Genomic DNA, 23,446 nt, shown 5'->3' on the forward strand with positions numbered 1-23,446 from the left:
TTGATTAGCATAGTTCAAGTTCTGTGCTAGTTATACTGATTTTTATCTCATAAGGTGACTTTGTGTAGATCTCATTTCATCCCCCTGTACATCTGAGCCAAGCTGGTTTCTGAGGCGTTTTCCTCTTACTTCAGTGAGCTACTTCTCTGGTGCTCCCTTCGGAGACCATTTGTGTCCAGTAGAAAGGCTATATGTAACCTTTCTCTCCATCCTTTATATCTCCTTATTCTTCACTCGGTCCCTTAATCCTTTTCTCTAACCCTTTCTATCCTGGACCCCATGACTTATCACTTCCGACCTTCTCTCTCATCTGACTGCGAAATTGGAAAAATATTTCACAGGATTCTTTCCCATTTTCACTCTAATCCTTCCTTCCTTTCGTATGCTTAAATAGAATTATCTGTATCCATAGTTTTTAAGGATGTTGTTTTGTTTATCTGTCTCCATCCATATACCCTGACCTCCCAGCCTTGACTTGAGGATAAAACCCATGACTCAGGAACAGCCAAATGGAAGAGGTTCTTAGGGCAGCACCTCTGTGTGTGCAGCAACCTGAGCTTCTCAGATCCACTGTTCAGAGGTTTTTCTGGAGGTTTCTTGATATAGGCATGACTAGTTAAATCATTGGCCATTGATGATTAACTTAATCTCTAGCCTCTCTCCCTTCCAGGGAGGAGGCAGAGGGAGGGTGGGGCTGAAAGTCCTAGGTCTCTCCAGCAGCCAACCCCCATCATGAAGCTGTCTGGATCCCCTTAGCCCCCAGTCTTCTTGGCATACAAGACACTGTTACCACTCTTGACAGTCCTAAGCTTCAAGGTGCTGTGTGCTGGGAACCTGGACAAAGACCAGATAAATATTTCCCATTGGACCATGTTTGACTGCATTGGTAACACAGGGTTTTGGGGGGGCATTCTTTCTTTGGATTCTATACACTGTTCATTTTTTTTCACTTTTTCTCTGGCTCTTTTCTTTCTACATCCTCACTCCTGGTTTTCATCAAGACTTGCCCTTCTTTCTGTGTTGTCTCCCAAGGGCTTTCATCTTAAAGTGTTTGCTCTTCTAATAAATTTTTTTCTCCTCTGCCCTTCAGAGTTTTCTGGGATCCCTGTAACAAAAGACAAATGAACAAGAGAAAAGCATGTACATTTATGTAGCAAATTGTATGTGACATGAGGCATATCACATATCCAGGAGACATAAACTTAGCATTTTCATGTTAGGTTTGATGGCATGGAAGGCCGTAGAACAGGGGCATGAGAGGGCAAAGGTATGAGATAAGTGTAGTAACCTGGGAGAAACTTACTAGCAAGAGACCTGTTTGTTCAGACTCCTCCCTGTGTCCCCTGTCTACAAAAATAGGGATGCTCCTTTCTCTGGGCCTGGCAAGGGGACCTCTCATAGGAAAGTGTTATGACTTGCTTCAGGCAGAGGTCAAAATTCCTTCCTTTAATAGTGAAGGTGCTAAAAAATGGAAGGCTGCTGAAGGTTCCTTCAGTTTAAAATATTCAGTATGCCAAGGGGCTGTGTTTGGCAGGTAGTGTGTTCTAAACACCATCAGCATGCTGCCAAACTTCAGTTCCTTGTCTAGAACTGTCTACACGGCAGCCTTTTTGGGATGCCCTGCCATCACTCCAAAATCAATGTTGAAACCCCAAAACTTCCCCTTTTAATCTTCCCTTTCAACTTCCCCTTTCAACAAAATTCATTAGTAACATCACCATTTACCAGACTTTCATTTCTTGTACTTTTTTTTTTTTTAAAGATTTATTTATTTGAGCAAGAGAGAGTACACATGTGCAAGTGGGAGGAGAGGGAGAGGGAAAGAAGCAGACTCTGTGCAGGAAGCCCCAGGTAGGGCTCGATCCCAGCACCCTGAGATCACAACCTGAGCTGAAATCAAGAGTTGGACGCTGACTGAGCCACCCAAGGGACTCCATTTCTTATACTTTAGATATGGGGCCAGTGGGGGAGGGGGAGAAACAAAGTTCAATTTATTTATCTTTGGAAGTAGGGACCCTGCCTATTTGCTTTTGTGGTCTCAGCACCCAAGTCAGGTGTTCAGCACGTGTTTCTTGAACTGGATATTGCAGTGATTCTTAGGCTCGTTCTTTCCTCTTTATTCTAGTTTCTACTCAGACCAGATTCTTGTTAACACACATCTAGTTGATTGCATTACCCTCTCCCCCTTTTAGCTCTCGTCCTTCCTTGCTGCCGTCCACGTGGCACACTATTGCCAGTGTAATTCTCTAAAACCTTGTTGGGAGCCAGTACCGCTTCTGGATTCAAGCCAAACTAATTAGTCTGGTATTCTAGGTTTTGAATCAGCTAGTTTAGTGTACCCATTTGATGTAGTACTTTTACTGTTTTTTGCACATAAGCCCATCATAGCTAATTAGGACAATCCTCTTACTTCTGTACTAGGAAAGTTCTTATTCCGACTTATGCTTTTGCTCCATATAGTCTTCTAGCCCAGAAGTCCCTAGCCTTTCTCACATTTTCAAATCCTGTTTCTTAAAGACCTAGCAGCTGGCTCAGGTGTGCGTAGGTACCCAGTGAGTCTTTGTTCTATGAGTAAATGAGAACTTGTATTCTCAGTGAGCATTTTTAAGTAGTTTTACGTGATAATGATATTCCCCTTATTGTCCATAGACTCCATAATCCTTTCTAATAAATTACATTTCTTGTAGCTTATTGCAAGTTTAATAAATGATTAATCCACTGAATAAAATCTGGCATATGAGTACCTCACTCATATGCTAACAACTTGCTTGAAATGGCCTCAGAAGCATTATTCTTCTTTATTTCCACTTTAATTGTAAAAGTGCTTTAAATTAAACCTTTTCTTAGCTTTAATACAAGTGAATTATTGGATCAAATCAAAGGATTTCAGCACATGCTCTGAGCAATTACATTTGTGCAGCTTTGCAGAAACTATGGTAACAGAATGAAAAATGTGTTTTTCCTGATTGTTTTCCTCCATGAGATTGGGAAGTTCTGACTTAAACATATCAACTTAAAAGAAATGGTCATAGATAATATGCGTTACAAATTACCTTTGACGGTAGAATTGCCTAGAAAGTTGGCTAAGAAGCCGTTTATCTCTCATAAGTTTATGGCTCAAATCCTGGGAGAAAACATCAAGGAATAACAATCGTAATCTTTGGTGGGGATATGGGAGGTTTTCAGGGTCTACTTTAGGCATATTTATATTATCTATTTTTTTTAAGCCACAAACCAGGATTATTTTATAATAATAGTAGAACAAGCAGCAAAACTATTTAAATTTGGGAGAAAAGACAATTATCTGGTTTTTCTAAATTTCTTATTTAAAAAATTATATTGGCCATATTTTTCTACATAGCACATAACCATATTATTTGAGGAGCCAAAGAAATCCAGTTGTAGTGTTAAAAAACCAAGTCCTTTATATTCATTGTGTAAGACAAGATTTTTCCTTTAAGAGCTATTAATAATTTGAACTGTTTTCTAAAGAGAACCTGTTAAACATTGAAATTCATTTGAGTTTTGGCAAACATTTTAAAAAGATCCATTGACTTCTTATAAAATAATTTGTGAAATTCAACTTTAAAAGTGATTTCCTAACCAGGAAGAACACATTCTAGGATAATAACACCAATGAAGAAGTAAAGGATTTTCAATGGGGTAGTTTCTAATATTTTAATAAGGAAAAAATCAGTAAAAACTGCTTTAGGAAAGCATTACAACTCTTCATACCTATCTTTTTGAAATGAATAAACTGAATAATATGTTTATATAAAAAACTATAAATGCTTTTGATGAGAGGAGACTGTCTGAGCTGATTAACTGTAGAGATAGGCCTAACATAGACCTTGAAAAGTTTAAAAAACATTTTCTTTGTTTTAATCCACGCTTACTAATATTTAACAGCTCAAGGGGTGTAGGCATGACAATAGCTGCCAGATAGAACAGTTGACGTGACAGTACTATCTATTATGTACCAACTAAATAGCTCTAGTCTAAGTTTGTTGATATTCTTTGGTATTATTTTATATATTTGTGAAGAGTTTTCATAAGGCCTTGTTTCTGTGTTGAAGGAGTTTATCCTTCTAGTTGGGAATTAGGAGTTGAGAGTAAGGTTTTGGTGCCACGTCATTCTAGTCAGAAATCCAGAAATGCCCAAACTCTGTCCAGCCAATAAACTCTTACCACCAGAGTCATGAGGGGACCATCTGCAGGAAACAGTAGCCCATGGGAATCAAGAGGGCCACCTGAATAAAGGCTGCAAACTGCCAGCGCATTTGTGTAGGACCCTCCTTGAAAGTGCCTTGGTGCAAGTAGTTCAGGGTTAAGGCCTAAGTCAGGACTCCTGCTTCCCTCTCAACTTCATCTGATCACCATTTAGGACCAATATAGGGAGGTGTGTGAATTAGAAGGTTGGAGGGGAGAACAAACAAGTAAGTATACACCCAGTCCCAGAGGAACCTCTGACTCTGCTTTCTTGACTTCTGTGTACAGTAGTCGCTCCACCTTATCCTTGGGAGAAATGTTCCAGGACCCCCAGCAGGTGCCTGAAACCACGTATAGTACCAAACGTCAATATACTATGCATTTTCCTAGACATACATACATACCTATAATAAAATTTGATTGATGAATTAGCCACAGTAAGTGATTAACAACAATAATAATCAGGACAGTCAAACAATATACTGTAATGAAACTATGAATGGTCTCTCTCTCTCTCTTAGACTATCTTACAGTATTGACCTCACCCTTCTTGTGATGATGTGAGATAATAAAATGCTTTTGCGATGAGTGGAGGTGAGTGATGTGCAGGCATTGTAACACAGTGTGACCTTCTGAGGACACAGCAAAAGGAGGGTCCTCTGCCCCTGACAGCTAGCGAACAGCTGGGAACTGAAGCCTTGGGTAACGGCCATGGGAGGTGAAGCTGTGGAAAAGGAGGGGCTTCTGGAGAGTGAAGGGGAAGTGCAAGAGAATGGCTGTTGGTCCGCGGTGGCTCAGGCCAGACCAAGAGTTTGAGGCAGAACACAGACCCTGTGTGGAAACTCTTATTTTGACACAGTGACACACCACGCCCCCCTCCCCCTTCCTGCTAACTGTGTCCAATCAGGATTTTGGACTCCTGCATAATTAGGTCAGTAACTTCTCTTACCTGTGGAGAGAACTAGATGGGAGGGTAAGGTGGGCAGACTCTGGCCTGGCCCAGAAAAAGGACCTCCTGCAACCACAATAAAGTGGCATTTATTTCACATAGGAAGGAAAACAATGGACAATCCTGTCTCTCAGTTGTGTAAAGGCTTATTTCTGGTACAGTCTGGCCCCTGGCGTGGAGTAGCTTCTCAGCTTCTGATGAGTGTACATTTTGGACTTAGCTCCGGCACGTAATGACTCAGAAATGCAGATTTCTGTAATTGGCTGATGTTTACTTCACCTCCAGGGTGAAACACAGTATGTAAATATTTTAAGTCTTGTTCTAATGAATGTTGGTGCTGTTGCCGGGAAGTTTGAGCTCTTAATCTGAGGTTAACAATTTAATTAAGAGAAATGTACTTTATTTTTAGACTTTCATGTTCAAAGGCTTCTACTTATTATAACAAGTGATAGCACAGAAATGAGAACGATTTAGACACCTAGACTCAGGCTCAAATATGTGCTTGTCAGTGCTGAAGATTCTATACAGTAATCCTATTTGCCATTTGTTTTTACGTGTTTTGTTGTCAACACAATGAAAGAGATCTTTATAACTAATAAATTTCTCCCCCATGCCTGAATATTGGTAGAGCTTCCTACTGATCTGTTTCCGTATGTCTGATTACTCACTTTGCCTAACAGATGTAACATAAAAGAATTATTGGGTATTAAATTGAAGACCCCTGAGATGAGCTTTTATCAGATCACCTTTTTCATATTTATTTTATTCTTTGAAGTTAACTTGCTGGGGCAGCCGCTAAAATAGAAACTTTGTAATTGCAGGGGAAGAGAACCTTTCCCTCCTTTTCTTCTAGGTTCTTTGGCTGGCCTAATAATTAAATTGGCATAACACAAATTAACGGGGGGGGGGGGGGGCATTTAATTTTGTATGTCCAGGAGCCTATAGAAATATGAGACTCAAAGAAGTCACCAAAGTTAGCTTTGTGATAAATTGGTAAGACTGAAGTGTTTGGGTTTACAGCAAATTAGTGAGGAAGTAACAAAGTTTGTTTATATAGCTTTCTGGGCCCTAAATCCTCTATTTCTGGTAATAAAGATGCCTTCTACTCTCCTGGTACAGGGAGGATACCTTTCAAATGAGAGACTTGTTTCCTGCTTTCAGGATGGGGGGCAAAGGAGGTCAGGGTCCTTCTTTCTCTGGCTGTTTCTTAAGTAACTTTATTTCAAAAAGAATCAGCATGCTGTAGTGGCATATCGGGGGTGGCGTATTCTTCCTTTCATCCTGTTGACTGTATGCGGGAAGACTTTTGTTTCTCGTAATTTCGGAAAAGACCCCCTCCTGGAGAATTCCTTTGCAGAAAACAACTATAAAACCTGGATTTAATATAAAAAGCAGCTATTTAAGGCACTTGTGAGTGGACAGAAGCAGATAGGCTCTACTGGGGAGTATATATTTGGAGGAGGGAAGGAAGGGAGCTATAAGGAGTAACTTCACCTTTTCACTGATTTTAGCTTCAGGCTAAGTACAGTCTGTGCTGTGGACTCTGGTGGAAAAACAATAGTTTCTCTGGCCAGGGAGACTAGAAAACTGACACCAGAGAGCCCTGATCACTGAAGATAGTAGAGAAATCCCAGAAGAAGAAGAGCCAGAGGAGGGGGAGTCCTTTGTGAACTCACATCTCTTACTGACCTTGGAGCCATGCATGAGTACAACAGACCAGAACAGCTCAGCTAAAGACAAAAAAATCTGAACTGGACTGGAGCTGCCGCCTAAGAAGTAGAGTTGACAGTTCAGGCCAACCCAAGATACTTGCCAGCTAAAGAAAAGAAACAACTCTCACTGGAGAAAAAAAATGACAATTTCATAGTCTTCACAAATTAACATTTCTGCAAGCCATAATTACCCTATGTATGGAAAATCCAGAACATGGAACATATCCGAAGAGGAAGATAATCAGCTGAGTCCTGCCCTGAGATGAAGGAGATATTAGGGCAGTAGCAGACAAAAGTTTTAAAGCAGCTGTTATAATATGCTCAGTGAAATAAAAATGTCATGCTCTCGGTCAGTAACAAAACAAGAATAAAGAGAAACAGTGGAAAAGAACCAAATGGAAGTTCTAGAATTAGAAGATACAATAGTTGAAATAAAAATTCAGTAGATGGATTTAACAGTTGAATAGAGGTGCAGAAGGAAAAGTACATGAACTTGAAGATAGAGCAATATAAATTAATTTGAGAACAGAGAGAAAACATATTGGAGCAAAAAAATGAACAGTTTCAGGGACCTTTTAGATTGTATTAAACAATCTAACATGCATGGAAATAGAATCTCAGAGGACAGAGAGAATGGGATAGAAAAAAACTTTTTGAAAAGTTAAAGCAGGGGTGCCTGGGTGGCTCAGTGGGTTAAGCCGCTGCCTTCCACTCAGGTCATGATCTCAGGGTCCTGGGATCGAGTCCCGCATTGAGCTCTCTGCTCAGCGGGGAGCCTGCTTCCCTCTCTCTCTGCCTGCCTCTCTGTCTACTTGTGATCTCTCTCTGTCAAATAAATAAATAAAATCTTAAAAAAAAAAAAAGAAAAGTTAAAGCAGAAATTCCCCAAATTTGATGAAAAACAAACTGACAGATACAAGGTACCAGTGAATACCAGGCTGACTGAACCCAAAGAAGTCCACATTGGGACATATCATGGCAGAACTTTGGAAAGCCAAAGATAAAGAGCAGATGTTGAAAGCAGTAAGAGAAAATGATAACATTTCAAATAGAGGAGCAATGATCCATTTAATGACTGACTTCACCTCAGAAACCACAGAGGCCAAAAGAGAGTGAAAGAACATGTTTAAAAGTGCTGGAAGGAAAGAAAAAGGCCTGTCCTCCCAGAATTCTATATCAAAGGGAAGTAGCCTTCAGAAATGAAGAGGATTCCAGAATTAGTTGTGCCAGTGACACAACTGGGAGTAGACTAAAAACCAAGGATGTGTACCCTTTAAAAGGGGAAGTTTTATAGACTGTACCTCAATGAAAAAATTTAAATGAAGGCAAAGACTTTTTCAGATAAAAGAAAACGAGAATTCTGTACTACAGGCAATGTCAAAGGAGGTTCTTCAAGGCTGAGCAAAACTTATACCTGATAAAATTGAGGATCCTTGAAAAGATAAAAAAGATGATCAAAAATGATAAATACCTACAGAAATGGGAAAGCCTTTTTCCTCTTATTTTCTTTATAAATCATATAAGTTGTACAGATACAGCATATTTAGAAGATACTAACTCCATTTAATATGTATCTGTATTCCATGAAGAATGATTGCAACGTTTCTTTATTTTTAGGGTACAGTATTAATTAAAGAGGGACTGTGAGTAATTAAAGATGTATACTATAATCCTTAGGGCAACAACTACTCTAATAATGGAAAGAAGTAGAGCTAAAATCCCAATGTGAAAATTGAAATGAAATCCAAAAAAGCATTTAAATGGTATTTTGTTGTTGTTGTTGTTGTTTTAAGTCAGAAGAGTAGGAACATGGGAACAAACAATAGAAAAGACAAGTTAAGGGGCGGCTGGCTGGCTTGGTTGGAAGAGCATGTGACTCAATCTTCGGGTCATGAGTTCGAGCCCCATGTCAGATGTAGAGATTATTTAAATAAATAAAACTTTAAAAAGAAGAAAAAAGAAAAAAACAAGTTGGAAACAAATAAGAAAATAAAATGGTTGACCCAAATCCAGCCATTTCAACAATTACATTAAATTGTTAATAGAGTAAATTCAGTGGGTATGCAGTTTGTTTTGCAAAATTAAAAAAGTTCCAGAGATGTTGAACACTCTTACACTTGCTATCTAGATTCTGTAATTAACATTTTATCTATTTGTGTTATCACATATCTAGCCATACCTATATTTATCCATTAATCCATCCTATTTTTTAAATGCATTTCAAAGCAAAATAATTTTGTGATCCAATAAATTTGACACATACAGTATTTCAGTTTGGAAGATTCCCATGCAGACTTTCATCTGTGCAGTTCAGCAGTAAAGCAACCCGATTAACTTTGTTTAAGCCAACCACATCAAGTTTATTTGACTTGAAAGCATGTTTTCCACCCAAATATAACATCTATTAACATCTTATAGGATAAGACCAGAATCAAAGGAATATACTTTGGAAAATACTCCTTCATACGATATCCTAATTTTGTTTATTTAGGACAGAATATGTTTTTAAAGAGTTTATACTTTTTAAACAAATTTTAGAGCTAACAGAGATCTTAGAGTTTATTGAGACCAGTGCTTTCATTTCAGAGATGAGAGAACTGAGACACAGAGTAGTTAAATGACTAATGCAGGCTAAACTCATGTGCAGGTACATAGTGGCAGAAATGGGAGTAGAGGGGTGCCTGGGTGGCTCAGTCGGTTGAGCCTCTCTTTTGATTTTGGCTCAGGTCATATCTCAGGGTTGTGAGATCAAGTCCCACATTGGGCTCTGTGCTAAGTGCAGAGTCTGCTGGAGATCCTCCCCCACTGCCTCCCCTGCTTGTGCTCACTCTCTCTAAAATAATCAAATAAAATAAATTTTTAAGGAAAAAAAAAGAATGAAACGGAAGTAGAATCCAGCTTAGATGCTGGGGATGTATTTAATGGACACTCAATAAATATTTGTTAAATATATGAATATGTTGTCTAAATCTCTCCAGTTTTCTTTGTACTGCATATCTAGCTACATACTGGAATTTGTGCTTATTTTCAGATTATCTTGATCAGTAGTCTCTTAACACCTCATTTTTATGTTAACTTTAGGTACAAATGATTTATAGCTACTAAATTCTTAAAAAGTTTTCCTGTAATATATAACACACAGAAAATCAAACAAAACATAGCTGTATAGTTTAACAAATAGTTATTAAGTGAACCCTGGCTTAACCACCAAAGTCAAGTAATAAAACATTGCTGGTATTTAAAAAGCCCCTATGGGCCTCCTCTTGTTACTGATTCCCTTAATTATTTCTTTTTTCTCTTTCTTTTTTAGCTAATTTAACTGGACATGCCGAGAAGGTGGGGATTGAAAATTTTGAGCTCCTCAAAGTCCTAGGAACCGGAGGTAGGTCTTTAAAAAAAATTTTAAGCTAAAATAAGTGTTTGTTATCTTACAACAAAGGACTCATATCCTCAATATGCAAGTCAGTTAAAAATTCAAAAGCATAAGAAATCCTATAGGAGAACTATCAAAGAACATGAGCGAATGATTCATAGAAGAAATACAAAAGGGAAAATTTGGAAGAATTGGCAAGGATTTAGGAAAACCAATTTCTTTTACCCTGCTGTTGGGAATGTAAATTAGTTCAATCTTTATATAGGACACAATACTAAAATCACTAACATTTATAGAGAGCCTGTGACTTGCCAAGTACTCTGTGAAATACTTTATTCTGATTAACTCATTCTGTCCTCACTCCACTTTATTCATATCCAGTGGTCATCATGTTTAATAATGGAAAACCTAAGACCCTCAGAAGCCTTAACAATATGAGTTTGATTAAATGGAACATGGATCTTTATGTTGTATGATCTATACAGGTGGAATGAGATGATCTGTATTTAACATTTTTTGAAAGTCCTCCATATTTTAATAAGTTAAAATAAAAAGCTACAGAAGAGATTGTACAGTATACCATTTCTGTGAAATGAAAAATGGTATGTATCAGTGTCTCCATGTACACTTGACCCTTGAACAATGCAGGGGGTTACGGGCAGCAGTCCCCTGCAGTGCTGGAAATCTGTGGGTAACTTTTGATTCCCCCCAAACTTAACTACTAATAGTGTCCTGTTGACTGGAAGCCTTACCGATAACATAGTCAATTAACACATATTTTGTATGTTGTGTGTATTCTATACTGTATTTGTGCAATATAGAAAGCTAGAAAAAAGAAAATGTTATTAAGAAAATAATAAGAAATAGGAAATATATTTGCAGTCCTGTATTTTTCCAGAAAATTCCAGGTATAAGTGGACCCATGCAGTTCAAACCTATGTTGTTCCAGGGCCAGCAGTCTAGGTGTTTATGTAAAATCCTGTGGAATATACACCAAAATGGTAACGGTCTCGGCTGTTGGGATTTTTGATGATCTTGGTTTTCCTCTGTGCCTCTTTAGTTTTTGCTGCTGCTGTTTTTGCTGCTCAAGAGGCAAGTCCTCTGGGGGGTATGGCCTGTGTGGCTGCAGCGATCTCCACATTTGGAAGGGCCCCATGTTAGCTGTAGTGCTCTGTGGTCACTGTTGCGAGATTCTAAATGACTCGTGAACAAGGCACCCCGCACTTCGGTTCTGCAGCAGGCCCACTGGTCTCATGGCAGGTCTTGCCAGGAGTGCACCTCCTCTCCTCAGCTCTCCCTCTGGAGTATGATGCTGTGCAGTTACACCACGGTGAGAACTGGACACTCTTATTTTCCATCCTCCCGGTAGAAGTGAAAAGGAGGATTTTCATTTTTACCCCCCATCCTCAGCAGGCCTGTTGTCTCTTTCCCCAGAAGCAGGGTGAGCGCCTCAGAGGACAGAACATTCTTCTTCCCCAGTAGAGTTTAGCTTCACACCCTCAGGGGCCTGTATTCCTTTCTAGATTTGCAGCCCCTGACAGGAGGGATTGCCGCTGTCCGTGTGAGGGGATCTGCCCGTACTTTCTTCAGGGCCAAGCCTTCTAGCAGGAGAAAAATCCTTTCTCTCGGCTTCCAGAATCGGTCCCAGGCCTCCCATATTCATGCACATGTCATTTGTCTTTAGGTCATCTGGTGTTGAGCCTTCATGCCTAGGGCCTTGCCATGCAAGCTCTTCGTCATCTTCCTGAGTACCTCAGCTTGTCGTGTGGAGCCGGCTTCTCCAGCTGCCCGCGAACAAGCCCTGTGATTTATTTTCATCAACTAAGTGTCTTATTGTCAGGAAGAGCATCATATAATTGTCAGCTTGGGAGATTTTACTGTGCTTTCCCTCCTTCAGATCATTTGTAAACATGTATTTTTAGAGCAAACTAGCCTCATCCTACCATATCCCTAAGAAATCATGCTTTCAGAATACCAAAATAATGTATTTTGTCCTTATGTTTGCTTCCTCTTTCAAAGGCAGTATCGACTCAAAGGAGAAGAAGGGTTACAATTGTACGGGGACTGAATTTCCTTAGAAATGGTGCTTGTGCTGCCTTGTCAAAGGATTTTTCAGGTCAATTTATGCTGTAGCCGCAGAATTTGTTTTATCTGCATCGTTTTTATTCTAATAGCCCTATTGCAGTGTAATCACATGCCTTATTGTTCACCCATTTAAAGTGTACAAATCAGTGGCTTTTGTATATTTACAGAGTTGTGCAATCATCACCACAACCAATTTTAGAACATTTTCCTTACCTCAAAAACAATCTGTGAAACCTCTATCTATCACCTCCCAAGATTTGCCATCCTCCCAGCTCTAAACAACCACTAACCCTACTTTCTGTATCTTTTTATTTGCCTATTGTGGACATTCATGTAATTGAGTCATGTGTCTTTTGTGTCTGGCTTCTCTCAGCATAATATTTTCTAGCTCAATCCACCGTGTAGCATGGATCACTGCTTCTTTCCTTTTTATGACTAAATAATAGCCCACAGTATGGATAAACCACATCTTGTTTATCTGTTCATCATTTGCTGGGTTGTTTTTCCCTTTTAGCTATGATGAACAACGCTGCTCTTAGCGTTCATGTATGAGTTTTTGGGAGAACATAAGTTCTAATTTCTCTTGGTTATATATTAGTACTGAATTGCCATTTCAAATGATAATTTGATGTTTAATTTCTTGAGGAACTATGGATTCTTTTCTGAATGGCCACACCACTTTACATTCCACCAGCAGTGTGTGAGGGTGTCAGTTTCTCTGTATCCTTACCAACATTTGTAGCTGTTCTTTTAGAAGATAAGTTATAAAAATCAGACTAAGATCATGTTTTATTCCAGATATCATCAAAACCAAAGAGCTTTTATTTAATATTATCAGGTAACTTCTCTGAAGCAAAATAGATGTGGAATCTATAAATCTTCTCAAGCCACTATTAAAATGTGATATTAATTAATTTTCATCACTGAATTTTATAGCATGTAACAAAAGCCACAAAACGAATTTTGTTCCTTGATCTGTCAATTTTATATTTGGCAGTATATTCCAAATACATAAGTAGAAATAGAAAGGCAGTGTATGTTCTCTTTCTGATAAGATGACAGCTTGCATATCCTGGAAAATCCCCCTCATTTTTAAACCCCTAAAGTGCTGGATAAAATGCCTCTAAAGAAAGTCTACTCGATGGTATAGGTCAGCTGGTAAGAATAAGGAAAATCCTTAGAATTCAGAAAGAAAGTGGGAGTAGAAATCTAGAGACTACATAAGCCCCCTGAAAGCAGAGGTTATTCTAGAAAATTCTACCAATGAATTGTGAGCTAGTTCTTTGGAGTTCCCATTTTCATGCTTGGTCTGAGAGATATCATCTATGACTCCTGAGAGGTAGAGAAGGCTACTGCTATGCAAAAGACTAAATAAGAAAATCCACCCCGCAAAGGGAGCTGCAGAGAGAATTCTTCTGCCTCAGCATTGGTTCTGGGTGAAGAGAATAAAAAAATAAACAAAAGCCTTCCCTGAGCATTCAAAACATAAGGCAGGAATTGTGAAGGTTTGCAGCTTGAATTTGTACACATTTGTATGATCCCAAAGAACAAAAAATAGGTAAGAATTTAGTTTACATACTAAGTTGGTAGTATTCCCAAGTGCCTAGGAAAAGCAAATATAAATCCTCTTTGGAAGAATGAACTTTTACCTAGACCATAAAGAAGATTTGTAGACATGATCTTAATTGCCAGTGATCATAAGCATCCAAGAAGCAAGTCACCATGAGTGAAAGAAATAGAAACAACACATAGCAAAATTAGACTTGCAGAGACTGTTGGAATTATTAGGCATGAAGTAAGATATATATGTATATCTCATTTTTAAAATTAAACAGAACTTTGATGCTAATATTAAGGAAAAAAGACTTGCTACAAAATGACCAGACAGATTTGAAAGACAACCAATAGTACTTCTAAAAGTGAAAAGTAATTCAAATTATAAACTCAGTTTCTAGATGGTTTACTAGCAGATGAGATGTAGCTAAAGAGAATTGGCAAATTGAGAGATGGATTTAAGGAAAATATGCAGAGTATGAAATGGAGAAAAATGAGGTGGCATTTATAAAAGGGAGATGAAGATGTAGCAGTCAGAGAGAAGATACAAATTTCTAATCAGAATCCAAGAAGGAGCTAATGGGGAGGAGTAGTAACTGAGAGTTTACTAAGATTGACTGAAAATATGAATTCACAGATTGAAGGAACAGAACAATTTCCAAGCAGACAAATGTATGGAAAGTCTTAAATGAATCTATCATAGAGAAGGGGATGAGCACCGGAGACAGAGAGATTTCCTAAAAGCAGCTGGAACAAAAAGACTTATTTATATATATTTATGAAAGAAGAGCAGTGATCAGACAAACAGACACCTTTTCAGCAGCAACCACAAAAGCCTTGGAAGAGAAAAAGAGTATTTGCAGAATGCCTGGAGAAAACAATTGTCGATTTAGAATTCTATACCCAGCCAAACTATTTTTCAGAAGTGAGGGCAAAACAGACATCTTCAGACATACAAAAGCTGAGTGTGTTTTCCACCAACACATCCTCACAAGGATTTCTAATAGATCTCATGTAGGAAGAAAAAAAGTAATCTCAGGAGAGTTTCTGAGATGCAGAAAGGTTTGGTGGGTAAAGAAAATCTAAACAACCATAGTTGTAATGTTGAAATCATGGTGTTAAAAAAAAAAAGAACTGAATCTTTGGGCAAAAATTGCATACAGTTTGGGGGCTGATAGAAAATAGTGTTCTGAGGTGTACTATTCCACAAACTTTAACATGCTCACAAATCTTGATGTGTGTAAATTTCCAAACCAATTGAAGAAAGAATAGAAAACCTTAATATCCTATAAGTGTTAAAGAAATGGGTAAATAAAAATCTTCCTGCCAGGACAACACTTGATTCAGTTTTAAGAATGAGTTCTGCCAAATATTCAAGACATAGATCATTCTAATCTTCCACAAACTCTTTTAGAGAATAGAAAAAGTGGGATTCTTCTTCCAGTTCATTGTGTGAGGCTAGTATAACTTTGATTCTAAAAACCACTAAGAGAATATGAGGAAGGAAAATTAGACACCAGTTTCGAACATGTGAGATTTTTTAATATCAAATTTATAAAATCAAACTTGGTGTATATTTTCTTTCAACACAATTAATACTTTATCCCGTTATCTAGCTCAGCTTTTTGAGTGGTGTGATCACAGGTCTTTAAGACAATTCTGTAAAGGTAAGGAAAGACATTGTCAGTAATGTTTTACCTTGGCATTTTCATCTCATGCCTTTTCACTGTCGTGTTTTTGGTCTGTTGTTAGCTGTGGATACTGCTTTTCCTTTTTGTCAGCTGATAATGTGCTTGCTCTTATGAGAACATGAAATAACTAAGATGTCAGTGTAGGTATTTCTGTATTTAAAATCACATTTTTGATGACTAAATGGAGTAGGTGGAAAATTTTCTTATGAATATAATAAAATCTCAATTTTTATTCAAAAATTTCACCACTAATCCTTCAGTTTTATTACCTTTTTAAGATAATTTTTTCCAGCACCACCTAGAATAATAGAAAAGCCTCATCAGATGTCTTTATGTGTCATGCCAGGTTTTCTTTGGAAGTGAAACTGAAAATTCTTCTGATGAATTAATTTTTATGTATTTTGAACGATATAAAATGCTATTCATCCAATATCTTGAAGACTTTATGAAAGATTACAATATCAAAGATTTGCTTTTGATCTCATACTTATATGCATGTAATATTCATTTTAAAATCTCTCTTTGGGAGCACTTTGGTGTCTCAGTTGGATTCTCAATTTCATGATCTCAGGGTCATGGGATTGAGCCCTGTGTTGACTCCGCGCTCCGTGGGGGTCTGCTGTATTCTTCTCCCTCTGCTCCTCCCTCTGCATGCACGCTCACTGTCTCTTCTCTCTCCCTCTCTCTCTCTCTCAACTAAATAAAATCTTTTTAAAAAGTAAAAATAAAAATCTTTTTTATTCAGACTGTTGAATTATTTTTCTTTTCAGCTATCTTATTTCTGTTGGTCTGTCACTGACCAGTTTCCTCAGATAGAAACTTGGAAGTAATTTTTAATTTTTTTCTCTTTTGATTTCTAGTTTCTCACATAATTTTTCCTTCACATTGACCCTTGGATTGACCTTTTCTGTTCCTAGTGCCATCACTCATATTACCTTGTACATGGATTATTGTTAGGGTCTTCCTAGCTGTTCTGCCTTTCTGCAAGTTCTCTCTTCCATTTTGTGCATTTTATATATATTCTGTTGTAAATGGTAATCATCCTCATTAAAGTTAAACATATTGTGCTATTATCCTATTTCAGAACTTATAGTGCCTTTTTTTTTTTTTTTTGCAGTTAATTAATTCAAATCAGGCTTAGCTCTGTTTTCTCCTGGGTTTTTTTGGTCCATTTTCCCTGATATTCCACATACTTTCTAGTCTGGTTAATTTCCTTTTACTCCCCTACAGTTATGCATCCTTTCCCATATTCTGCTACTCTGCCTTATCTTTTTCCCATAATCCTAGTGCTCCCCTTCTCTTCTGCCTATCTAAATCCTGCTCAGATTGATTCATTATCTGAACTGCAGCACTCACAATCCTTTGTAGAGAACATAGCACTGAGTGGTTCTCTGAATTTTCCTCCATGTCTGCTGTTTTTCTTTTAGATTATAAGCTCTTGGGATCATCCCTATGTATTTTTCCACCTCTGTTGCCCTGCCCCATCTCCATAGCTCATAACAGTATGAAGCATTTTAGTTGAACAAGTATATAATTCATGTTCTTATCTCTAGCATTATTCTTGAGATTGATACTTCCAAGTCCAGGAAATGGCTTTGATTCATCTTTTAGAATTACATTTGCCCCTTGAATAATGTGGGGTATAGGGGTGCACATAGTTGAAAACCCATGTATATATAATTTTGATGGCCCAGAAACTTAACTACTAATACCCTCTTGTATTGGAAGCCTTACTGATAATGTAAATGGTCAATTAACACGTTTTGTGTGTTATATTATGCACTGTGTATTTAACAAGAAAGTAAGCTAGAGAAAATGTTATGAAAATCATATGGAAGAGAAAATATATTTACAGTACTGTACTGTATTTAAAAAAATTCATGTATAAGTGGACACTTGTAGTTCAAATCCATGTTCAAAGGTCAGCTGTATTTTGTTTCATGATGAAATTTTGGATTGTTTATGAGAATACTGATTCTGTTTTTGTTGCTCTCCTTTTCTGCTGCTTTATATTTAACCATTTGCTTTCTCTGAGACATGTGTCCAGGTATAGGTGAAGAAAGTCTTTAAGTGTACCCATTGTGTGGATTAGTATTTCTGATGCTTAGTGGAGTGTGATGGTCTTAGCTAAAAGATTTTAGTATTCTCTTTGAATTTTCTTTGTTCGTCATACATGATCCTGAACTTTGGAGATTTTTTGCCATTATGCCAAAAAGAATTTTTTTTGCCATATAACCAACCATAAATTGTGCACCTGAGTTGATTTCCTCTTCCAGTTTTGGTACATTCATAATCGTGAAGTGCCTGGGTAGCCAGAATGCCATATACAATTCAGGTTTGAATCTTGAGGTTACCATTACCTACATGAGTTCCTTGGGTAAATCACCTGAATTCCTGAGAGCCTAAGTCCCTGTTGACATAAGTCAATAATACTGACCTCACAGTGTTGTTACAGGATTAGTAGAAGAATGGGTGTGAATTGCCACTTGCTAGATGACCATCAGTTGTGGTTCTTTATTGAATAGGAAACGCCACTGTAAATCTGTACCCTAAATGAGAAAAACAAAATTATTTAGGACTTCTTCATAGGGATAACTAGATTTTTCACATAGTCGTTCACTCTGTTAGCATATCTGGGAGTAATTTCAACTGAAGTTACCTTTTTTATTTTTGAGAGAGAGGGAGAATGCATGTGTGCATGAATGGGGTGGAGGTCAGGGGGAGGGGCAGAGGGAAAAGGGGAGAGGATCTTAAGCAGGCTCCATGCCCAACATGGAGGCTGATGCAGGCCTCAGTCTCAGGACCTTGAGATCATGACCTGAGCTGAAATCAAGAGTTGGTCGCTTAACTGACTGAGCCACCTAGGTGCTCCTCTGAACACCCTTTCTTTTTTTTTTTCTGTACTTTAGGTTGACATTCTTATGCTATAATATACAGAAAATGAGTAATAAAACATTTAGATCGCCTGACCTATAGTAAATGCTGTATAAACTTCAGCTGTTTATGTAACTGAAAGGGAAAGAAACCCAGCTTCTAAAAGAGCTAATATAACGCATTACCAAGGCCTCAGCTTAGCTTGATACGTAAGTGACTGTTATTTCTGAACAAATATTTTATGATAAAGCCTAAAATATGTCCAGCAAGAGGGAAATACAACCACCACAGATCTCCCAGATTTCAGCTGACTGTTCCTGGTCTGTTCTGCACACTACAGCTGGAGTGGTCTGTCCTCAGTACAAAATTAGACCTGTCACTTCTCTATTTAAAACTTTCAGTTCAGTCCCATTGCATTTGGGATTCATTCATTCACATGTATTTATCAAGAGGCAAATACTGTTTTGAGTGCTGGGGGTAGAGTAGGGAGAATTACCAAAAAAAATACACACACACACACACACACACACACACACATATATATACACACACACATACATATATATATACACACACATATATATATCACATACAAACTTTCAAATTGAATAATAAGGATCTGGTCTTCATTTAATATAGAATTATTCCTGGGCTTATGAAACCATGGAATGAGTAGCAGCAGAATGTAGGAAATCACAGTGCCTTGCCACCAAGAATATCTGATGTGCAGCAACCATTTATGCCTGTCTCAGTCCCTGGTACCCTTATAAGAAGGTCACTTTTTCCTTGCTGTGTGGATTTTTTTTTTTTTACATCTAATCAATAGCAGATCTTTCAAGCTGTCCCATGGAAAGACTTATTTATCCAGTAGAGAGACTTACCTTTTGGTTACTTACCTCAATCTTAAGTGCTCTTATTGAAATGGTGACTCTGGTAGTTCTTTTCTCATTGTCCCATTGTCTCATTGTCCCAGACTCTCTGAAAATCATCCCTGATGGGACAGCCTTTTCTATTTTTTATTTTTAATTTTTACTGCAGGGTTTTTAGAAACACATTATATTTATTAAATGAATCATTTCTATTTCTCTTGGGTAATTTGCCACTAGAGGGTGCTAGAAATTGCACTAGGCAACTTACTGGTGAAATGATAAGAGGGGGATGTTTGGTTCAAATCTTGTAGAAGACTGTTTATAAAGTATGATGACTCAGTCATCATTTGTCACTTTATTCTCTTAAGTGTTTGGAAAGTATCCCTATTAAAATAGTACTTTTCAAAGCATGTATTCATTAAATTATCAAAATTGTTATTCAAACAAGTTTGTATCTGTGTCTGTATATACCCTCTCTGCCTTATGCTTCCAGATAAACCTACAGTATTTATGGAAATCGTAGAGGTTAAATGTTTTAGTGTTTTATACCTTAATCATAAAATGATTCCATATATTGGTTGATATTGTCTCCCTAGTGTAAATACAATTGTCAAATCAAATACAATTTGATTTATTACTGATACTATCCTAAGTCATGTTTGCTAGATGAGCCCAGGTCAGGGACTTAAGTACATGTGATTTGTTGCAGGATGCTCTCAGGAGAGAGTGAGGAAAGGAGAAGTAGCAGGGGAAGAACCTAAACAGCATGTGTTCTAAGCTAGGGTCTAGATTCAGGCTGAGTCCATGGAAAGTTTTGGAGCCAAAGTGAGGAGGCAAGCCTTTGTAGCTATGGTAGTCATTGACTGTAGACTGCTTCGGTGGGGGCAGGGTGTAGAAAGGTGTAATGTAACCTCCTAGGTGAGATTGTGACTTCTGTCTACCTTTGGCCTTTCTTCAGAGGCAGAGGGAGGCAATTGTGGGCTATTAGCAGCTGGGGTATGGGTACCCCAGCCTGCAAAAGTGTGATCTGGTAGACCACCATTCACGTCTACTACAGATGATCATTCGCACTGGCCACTAAGCTATAACTGTGTAGCTAGGCAAATGGCTTCTTTGTTGAGGTATGAAAAGAATGATTTATGAATGTGCTCAGTTGTTCTTATTTATTGTTTTTGTGTATTTTCCTTTTAGTGAAATTCTCTGGTAATACCATCCTTGGGTAATCATTTCCAAGTCTAGACCTCACAGTTGGACATGGTTTCCTTTGTAGCTTTTTCTTCCCTGTTGGACCAGAATCTTTGGTTTTCAAGTCATTTGGCACCAGAAGTAAGAAATGACCTGTGGTTTAAATGGGTCATCCTTATGGAGATAGTCAGGAGTTGGCCATAGCCAGTTATATATATGCAGTTATGAGTTGGTTTAATCCATGTAGTGTTTTAGTGCTTTCTCTGAAACTTACAAAGTTTTGATCTAGAAGATTATTGTACAGTTAGTCTTTAATTACTCAAACTGATGCGGTATGCATAAATGGTACCTACAGGTGGTTAATCCTGTGACTATTTTACTTTCAACCTTTGTACATACTAAGTCTTTCTTCAATGCTGTCACCATCCCTGAGAAAATGTGCTGATTTCTGTTCCTGACTTAGCTCTACTACTGTTTCTGACCATTGAAGGAATTAAGCAAATGGGTCAAATGGCCCTCCTTAATTTAAAAACTGTAATTGGATTAAGCCTAGAATGCTGGCACTTTTATTATGTCTCATCTAGATCCTCTTTATTATGCATCTTCTAGAAGATACAAATGTTTATGCCCCAAACAAATGGCCTGCCTTGGTGCTTTTTATGAAAATTACTACTTATGATTTCATATGTTTTTACTGTGTCTCTTTTGTTTAATATCTAGTTATTGAATCATGTTTTAGATTCATAGCTTTTCTTTACATGCTAGAAGAATAATCTATTTTAGTCAGTCTGTCTTCATTAATTTTAGAAATTTTGGGTGTTTCTGATTTTACAAATGAAAACAGTGGCCAGTTCTAAAAAATAGTTAGGTTAAATGGCTCAAACTCTCCTTTTTTTCTTTTAAAATTATATTGAAATACTTCGTTTTATAGGTATGTATTTTTCAAATATTTGGAATTGAGTGTATAATTAACATTATCTGTTGTATAAGGGAATTTTTAGGAAATAATGCTTACTTGATAAATCTGTAAAATCAAGTGCATTTTATTTTACATTGTTTTGAAATTTACCTACTTTCAAAAAGAGACTTGAGGGCATTTTCAAAGATAGATTAAAAAGAGAGAGCCTAGGGGTGCCTGGGTGGCTCAGTGGGTTAAAGCCTCTGCCTTTGGCTCAGGTCAGGATCCCAGGGTCCTGGGATCTAGCCCTGCATTGGGCTCTCCGCTCAGCAGGGAGCCTGCTTCCTCCTCTCTCTCTCTGCCTGCCTTTCTGCTTCCTTGTGATCTCTGTCTGTCAAATACATAAATAAAATCCTATTAAAAAAAAAAAGAGAGAGAGCCTAAAAAAAAAAAAAAGATTGATCAAAAGCCAGATAGAAGGGAAGCGAAGTAGATGTTACTGATGTCTGGGATGAGACAGGCATAACTGAGTCCTATATTTACTTCTGAGGTAACTAAGAGGCAGAGGTGAAGGGAAAACTCTGTGTCTTGCATAATTTTCTTTTTCTTTCTTTTTCTCTCTTTTTTTTCTTTTTTAAAGATTTTATTTATTTGAGAAAGAAACAGAGAACAGGAACAGAGGGAGGGGCAGAGGAGAGGGAGAAGAAGACTCCCTGCTGAGCAAGGAGCATGACACAGGGCTTGATCCTAGGACCCTGAGATCATGACCTGTGCCAAAGGCAGATGCTAAACTGACTGAGTCACCCAGGTGCCCCATAATTTTCTATTTAAAGAAAAGGCATATAAATTCAGCTAGAACAGTGGCTTTCAAGCTCTTCTGATTATTACCCATAGGATAAAATAGGCACATTTTGTATTACAGCTCAGTATGTGTATTTATGTTATGCATATAGACATACAGACATATAAACACACACACACACACACAAACACACACTTTTCCACTAATACTTACATGGTATTTGTTATCTGCCAGAATGCTCATATTAATTTATTTAATCCCACACCTTATAATGTAGGAACTATTACTATCCCTAGTGAAGAAGTTGAGACACTGTTATCTTTATTATTATTATTATTTTAGAGAGAAAAAGAGAGAGCACAGGTGGGGGTGGAGGGAGCAGAGAGAGAGGGAGAGAGAATCTCAGACTCCCTACAGAGCACAGAGCCCAGTGCGGGGCTTAATCTCACAGTCATGACCTGAGTGGAAAACAGGGGTCAGATGCCCAACTGACTGAGTCACCCAGGTTCTTATCTTAACTGTTCTACCCCGGGGTAAACAGTTTTACCTAAGGTAAAGAGTTATCTTGACTGTTTTACTCAAGGTCATATAGTTAAATAATACATCTAGGGCTCAAACTCAGGCAGTCCAGCCCAGAGTCTGCGGGTTAACCATTGCTCTGTACTACCCTCTTTTCCCCTCCTATGTGCTCAGATTTGTTTACATTCATATATACATACCCAGGATCATGCATATATGAAGAGAAAACAGGTTCCATGAAATACTATATATTGTATATTTGGCTCTCTTTTTAGTTATTTAAACTGCTGTTTGAACCCACTAAATTGATACCATCATCCATTCATGGATCACAGCCCACTGTTTGGAAAAAACCTGTTCAGAGAGGCTTGTGACAAGTGCTGAAGTTATCAAATGGTTCTTATATCGTGACCATTAAATCATATCATGAGAAAAGCATCTTTGACAAAAGAGGTGGCGGTATTATTGAAAACACATAATTGTATTCTTGGTCTCTTTAGAAAGTGATACACGTAAGTTTAAAGTACTTTACTGATAGAACCAAGCTGCTGCTATGGTCCAAATGAGGTGCTTCCTGTTGCTCTGTCCACACAGGGAGCTTTTGGACAATTACTGTGATGGACAAAAATGTTTCTTTTACTCTTTCTTTCTTTCTTTCTTTCTTTTAGAGCGGGGAGGGGTAGAGGGGGAGAGAGAGGGAATCTCAAACAGGCTCCACAGACAGCA

At 37.8% G+C, this 23,446-nt stretch overlaps 1 protein-coding gene across 3 annotated transcripts in view; it reads left to right on the forward strand.

The window, feature by feature from the left end:
• The window catches only part of RPS6KA5 (ribosomal protein S6 kinase A5), a 175,502-nt gene that overhangs the window by 39,984 nt on the left and 112,072 nt on the right, over window positions 1–23,446 (forward strand). For 2 of the 3 annotated variants that reach the window (XM_032344675.1, XM_032344676.1), the window contains one exon: window positions 10,181–10,252. In XM_032344675.1, coding sequence (XP_032200566.1) covers window positions 10,181–10,252 — 72 coding nt within the window. Of the gene's footprint in view, window positions 1–4,981; window positions 5,455–10,180; window positions 10,253–23,446 lie in introns of those variants that run through there. The other variant, XM_032344677.1, reaches the window with a different exon arrangement.

Source organism: Mustela erminea, chromosome 5 (assembly GCF_009829155.1).
Source record: "Mustela erminea isolate mMusErm1 chromosome 5, mMusErm1.Pri, whole genome shotgun sequence".
Classification (NCBI taxonomy): Eukaryota; Metazoa; Chordata; class Mammalia; order Carnivora; family Mustelidae; genus Mustela; species Mustela erminea.